This window comes from Alligator sinensis, unplaced genomic scaffold (assembly GCF_000455745.1).
Source record: "Alligator sinensis unplaced genomic scaffold, ASM45574v1 scaffold854_2, whole genome shotgun sequence".
Lineage (NCBI taxonomy): Eukaryota > Metazoa > Chordata > Crocodylia > Alligatoridae > Alligator > Alligator sinensis.
This window is the reverse complement of record NW_005843208.1, coordinates 33,287-39,145: the sequence shown is the minus strand read 5'-3', so window position 1 is coordinate 39,145 and position 5,859 is coordinate 33,287. Positions and strand designations below refer to the sequence as shown.

The following is a 5,859-nucleotide window of genomic DNA, read 5'->3' as shown; positions in this document are numbered from 1 at the left end:
CCCGGGAGCCACAGCTTAGCAATGGCAGGCGGACGCCCCAAAGCAGGGTCTGATGAGGTCAGATGGAAGGAAAGGAGCCGGCGCCTCCCCACGCAGAAGGGCGTACCTGAGCCTCCAGGCTGCGGACCTGGCTGCTGAGGTTCCTGCAGCTGAGCTCCGACTCCTTGGCCTGCAGGATGGTCTGCTGTAGCTCCTTGGCCAGCCGCTCCGACTCAGCCTTGAGCTCCGCGTTCTCCGTCTGCAGCTGCTCCAGCCCTTTCAGCTTCTCGGCCAGGTCCTGGTTCTGCTGCTTCTTGGCATCATAGAAAGTCTTTGCCTTCTCCATCTGGGGGCAAGGAGCAGCAGCACACTGCGGTCAAGCCGTCCTAACTCTCCAGGGTCCTGGGGGAAAGGGAGTGGCACCGAGGGAGCCAGCTCTCCATACCTGAGCCTTGTAGTGCTCTGCAGCCTGCTCCTTCTGGGCCAGCTGCTCCTGCAGCTCTGAGATCTTCTCCTGCTGGCGGCTAGCCTCTTCCTGGAGCTCCCCTTCCAGCACCTATGGTCAGAGGGAGATGGAGAAGACAAGATGGTGCCCAGCTTGGATGATGCCCAGCTCCGTGTCTTCCCCAGCACCCGTCCCAGGGGTTGGCTGCCCCCACACACAGCAGAGGCGAGGGAAGTCAGCCGTCACCTCTCCAGTTCGCTCAAAAGCCCCTGGGATATGGCAGGCCCTGTGCACCCCTCCACCCCATCCACCCAGCACCTCGGCTACCTTCACTTTCTGCTGCTGGGCGCGAGTGGCTCTTTCATGCTGGGCCACTTTTTTGTTCAGCTCCTCTACCTGGAAAGGAAGGGGTCAGTCATACCATTTCCTCGGGGACTGCAGGGCCAGGGGCTTTATGCAAGCCAACCACAGATGCTAATCCACCTCACAGCATCCACGCCTCCCTACTAAAGGGACCCAGCCTCCTCCCTGGTGCCACCCCCTGCCTCATGGGTCAGCTCCAAGGTCTTTGTGATTGCTCCGAGACCTGCTTGGCCCCCTGCTCCACTTGGAGGACTTTCAGGGCCGTCCAAGATGCCAAGTCCTCTACAGTCCCAACCTTCCCCAGCAGAGAATGCAGCCGCTCGCAGAACCCATTCCAGCAACCCCAGTGCTGGAGCTTGCACCCCTGGGGGTGGGTTAGCAGGCTCTGGAAGCTCATAATAGCTTGTTAGTCTTCCTTGGCGCAAGCACTTGATTTACATGAGAAAAGCAGGGTCACGTTAGAAGCAAAGTCCATTAAGCCATGAAGATCAGAGATGAGGAACCATAAAGATCAGAGAGGAGGAACCAGTGCGAGGAATGAGAGGGTTAGATGTAGGGATACTACAGAACAACCCAAGAAATCTTCCCCCATGGCCTGAAGCTCAAGCAGTTGTCTCCATTGCCAATTGTTTGCTATCCAAGAGTCAACATGAGGAGGTGACATACACATACAGGGTCTGAGAGGCAGCTAGAACCAGGCATTAAGAAAGTCTTTGGTACCCTCTGGATAGTCACCCTCACTGGTGTGGCCCAGACCAGCCTCTGGAGAGGTTTGGGGGATTCAGTATTAGAAGTGGAATCTGGTTTGCTCGGCATGGGGTTGACTTCAGATCTCAAGTCGAGAAGCTTGCTGACAAGGCCCAGACTGGGCAGAAAGGGTTGACACATGCACAGCCCTAGAAGGGGACGCCATGCAACAGGGGCAGAAGTCTGAGAAATGTAGGTGAGCTTGGACACTGGGACAGGGGGCTTTAAAGCCATCCAGGGGAGCGTGGTCTTTGTTGACTGCTGGTGCTGGGACCTGCTCTGGACTCAGGCCAGCTGGGCTCCTTTCTGGCTCACGTGTCACTGGAGACAGTATTGTAGTGACATGCAAGGAGGACCCTAGGCCCTCGATTGCAACTGCTAGCTAGCCCCTGCAGCACTGGTGTACACAGGAAGCAGACGCTTGGGGTGGGGTGAGAGGGGTGCTTTTAAAGCCACTTTCCAGAGCAGATCTACACCAAGGTCTCTCACTTGGTCGATGCTCCCTTATCGCTCCTGCTGGTCCAGCTGCTCCTGCAGCTCTGAGATCTTCTCCTGCTGGCGGCTAGCCTCTTCCTGGAGCTCCCCTTCCAGCACCTATGGTCAGAGGGAGATGGAGAAGACAAGATGGTGCCCAGCTTGGATGATGCCCAGCTCCGTGTCTTCCCCAGCACCCGTCCCAGGGGTTGGCTGCCCCCACACACAGCAGAGGCGAGGGAAGTCAGCCGTCACCTCTCCAGTTCGCTCAAAAGCCCCTGGGATATGGCAGGCCCTGTGCACCCCTCCACCCCATCCACCCAGCACCTCGGCTACCTTCACTTTCTGCTGCTGGGCGCGAGTGGCTCTTTCATGCTGGGCCACTTTTTTGTTCAGCTCCTCTACCTGGAAAGGAAGGGGTCAGTCATACCATTTCCTCGGGGACTGCAGGGCCAGGGGCTTTATGCAAGCCAACCACAGATGCTAATCCACCTCACAGCATCCACGCCTCCCTACTAAAGGGACCCAGCCTCCTCCCTGGTGCCACCCCCTGCCTCATGGGTCAGCTCCAAGGTCTTTGTGATTGCTCCGAGACCTGCTTGGCCCCCTGCTCCACTTGGAGGACTTTCAGGGCCGTCCAAGATGCCAAGTCCTCTACAGTCCCAACCTTCCCCAGCAGAGAATGCAGCCGCTCGCAGAACCCATTCCAGCAACCCCAGTGCTGGAGCTTGCACCCCTGGGGGTGGGTTAGCAGGCTCTGGAAGCTCATAATAGCTTGTTAGTCTTCCTTGGCGCAAGCACTTGATTTACATGAGAAAAGCAGGGTCACGTTAGAAGCAAAGTCCATTAAGCCATGAAGATCAGAGATGAGGAACCATAAAGATCAGAGAGGAGGAACCAGTGCGAGGAATGAGAGGGTTAGATGTAGGGATACTACAGAACAACCCAAGAAATCTTCCCCCATGGCCTGAAGCTCAAGCAGTTGTCTCCATTGCCAATTGTTTGCTATCCAAGAGTCAACATGAGGAGGTGACATACACATACAGGGTCTGAGAGGCAGCTAGAACCAGGCATTAAGAAAGTCTTTGGTACCCTCTGGATAGTCACCCTCACTGGTGTGGCCCAGACCAGCCTCTGGAGAGGTTTGGGGGATTCAGTATTAGAAGTGGAATCTGGTTTGCTCGGCATGGGGTTGACTTCAGATCTCAAGTCGAGAAGCTTGCTGACAAGGCCCAGACTGGGCAGAAAGGGTTGACACATGCACAGCCCTAGAAGGGGACGCCATGCAACAGGGGCAGAAGTCTGAGAAATGTAGGTGAGCTTGGACACTGGGACAGGGGGCTTTAAAGCCATCCAGGGGAGCGTGGTCTTTGTTGACTGCTGGTGCTGGGACCTGCTCTGGACTCAGGCCAGCTGGGCTCCTTTCTGGCTCACGTGTCACTGGAGACAGTATTGTAGTGACATGCAAGGAGGACCCTAGGCCCTCGATTGCAACTGCTAGCTAGCCCCTGCAGCACTGGTGTACACAGGAAGCAGACGCTTGGGGTGGGGTGAGAGGGGTGCTTTTAAAGCCACTTTCCAGAGCAGATCTACACCAAGGTCTCTCACTTGGTCGATGCTCCCTTATCAAGTGCCTCGCTGGAACCAGAGCACTCAGCTTAGCATAGCAGCTCAGCTGCAGGAGGGACATCAGCCTTGTTACTGGAGGATGGAGGAAACCCAGAGGGTTGAGGCTCAGCCTCTGGAAGGGTGGGGTGCAAGGAATGTCTGACTAGCGATTAAGAGGGAGGACCAGGCTGGCAGTGCCGGTCCCTCAGATGCTGCCAGGGGCACAAAGCCTGCACAGCTAGCTTCCTGCTGTGCTACTGCAGCGGGGAAGGAGAGAAGGAAAGCCATGCTGACCTGTGTGCCGAGACGTTTCGGCGGCGTTAGGGCAAACACGTGGGACTTGGTGGCTTTGGGTTAGAGACCGTGTGGCCCTGGCACTGCCCCGCCACGGCAGGGTGAGAGCCCAAGCCAGTTACTCGGAGCAAACCAGCACTCGCGGCTCACTCTGGGACCACCCAGAGCCGAGTCCCCATTGCAAACAGTTCACAACAGGAGACGGCAGCTGTGGCGGGGAGCAGCAGCAGCTAGAGTCATGCACTGTCACCGTTTAAGCAGCGGGCACTTCGCATGTGTTACCTGCTTAGCTTGTTCTTTCTGAAATACCTCTAGCTGCTCCACCTGTGTAAACGGGGCAGGCAAGGAAGGCAGAGTGAATACAGCGCGCGCTGGAAACAGATGGCCTATGCTTAAAGGCAGGGAGAGGGAGCTTGGGGAGGGCTCCTGCTCAGCCCTGACTGGGCACTAGGGGAGAGGGAGACCAAGACCATGACCTACATAACACCACTGGCTCTACAATTCACGCATGGAGTTGAGGCAGAGACTCAACCCTGTGCAGTGCTAGCACCTGCTCTGTCATCCCAGTGCCCCTCTCTGAAGTTGCAGCCACACTGGAACGTAAAGGAAGCCTGAGCTACCGCACCACTGGGTCAACTGTGGACAGGGATGCTGTTTTCCAGCCTCCTAACCTGTCCAACTGAGTGTGTGGCAGAAGTACCCAGCCAGGTCACCTATGTCTCTCAAAGGCATCCCCCAAGCAAGGATCAATGTTTTGGCAGGCACAGGAGCACCAGTTCCTGGGGACCATGGAAGCTGCTGTTCCTTTTCCCACCCAAGTAAGTCCTGAATACAGTCAGTTGGGGGTATATTTAAGAGTGGACCCCAATGCTCTCCGGTGCAGTCCTGCCCAGAGGAGCCATACGTCCAAAGCCCTGGAGACCCAGTGGGCAGATGGATCTCCAGTGAATCACAGGAATTAAGGGCTGGAAGGGACCTCGAAAGATCAAGTCCAACCCCCCACCGCTTTGGAAAATGATCTGAGACGTGGTGGGACGCCATACATGACTGGGCTGTATGCATACAGGACTACAGGCTGCACAAGAAGTGGTTTCCCCTTCCCCTCTCGCCCCCCTCCCCTCAGCCAGAGGACGCTCACGTCCGGCTAAACTGCCCCGAGGGAGACTTACCTGAGACACCAGCTTCTGTCTCTCCTCCTGGAATTTCTGCCTCTCCTCAAGGACCTTGACTTTGGCATTCTCGTACTTGTTCGTCATTGCTTCCAGCTTCTTCACGGCTTCTTCAGCCTCCTGCTTGCTCCCAGCCACCAGCTTCCCTGACTCCAGCTTGAGGCGCTCCAGCTCTTGGGCGTGCTTCTCCTTCAGCTGGCTGAGCTCAGCGTCGAACTTCTGCCGCCCATGGCTGGACTTCTCGCTGAGCCCTCTGTTCTCCTCGGCCAACCTGGCATTGGCCTGCTGGAGCACGGCGAGACGCTCCAGGTAGCTGGCGTTCTCCACTTGCAGCCTCTGCACCGCTCGGTCTTGTTCGGAGAACCTCTCTTTCACGCTGCGGACCTCTGCCAATTCCAGCTTGGCCTTGGCGAGCTCTGCTTGCAAGGTGCTGGCAGCTCTCTGCCTCTGCTCCAGCTCTTCCCGGTGCTTGCTTTCCAGAGAGGACTGCTCGACCTGCTGCTGCTGGTACAGACGTTTCATGGGCATGAGCTCCCCAACAAGGGCTTGGGCTTTGGCGAGTTCTTGCTGCAGGGAGGACAAGAGCTGTTCCTTTTGGAAGTACTTCTCCTGCCAGGCCTTCACCTCTGCGCGGAGCTCCTCCTGGCGTTCGCCTTGGGAGTTCAGCTGCCTCTTCAGGGCATCGATGGATGCCTTCTGCTTCTCCGTCTCTTCCTGGTAGTTCTGCACTTCGGCCTTCATGATGGAGCACCTCTCTGCTGCGCGAGAGGCGGCGGTGGC

The 5,859-nt window shown here is 57.1% G+C and overlaps 1 protein-coding gene across 1 annotated transcript in view; it reads right to left on the bottom strand.

Moving 5' to 3' along the window:
- NUMA1 (nuclear mitotic apparatus protein 1) overlaps window positions 1-5,859 on the bottom strand; it is a 35,374-nt gene that overhangs the window by 6,088 nt on the left and 23,427 nt on the right. Inside the window, exons 15-19 of the mRNA XM_014526939.2 lie at window positions 5,080-5,830; window positions 4,193-4,234; window positions 2,345-2,413; window positions 425-535; window positions 107-325 (exon numbers count right to left, since the gene is read on the bottom strand). Coding sequence (XP_014382425.1) covers window positions 107-325; window positions 425-535; window positions 2,345-2,413; window positions 4,193-4,234; window positions 5,080-5,830 — 1,192 coding nt within the window. The remainder of the gene's footprint in view (window positions 1-106; window positions 326-424; window positions 536-2,344; window positions 2,414-4,192; window positions 4,235-5,079; window positions 5,831-5,859) is intronic.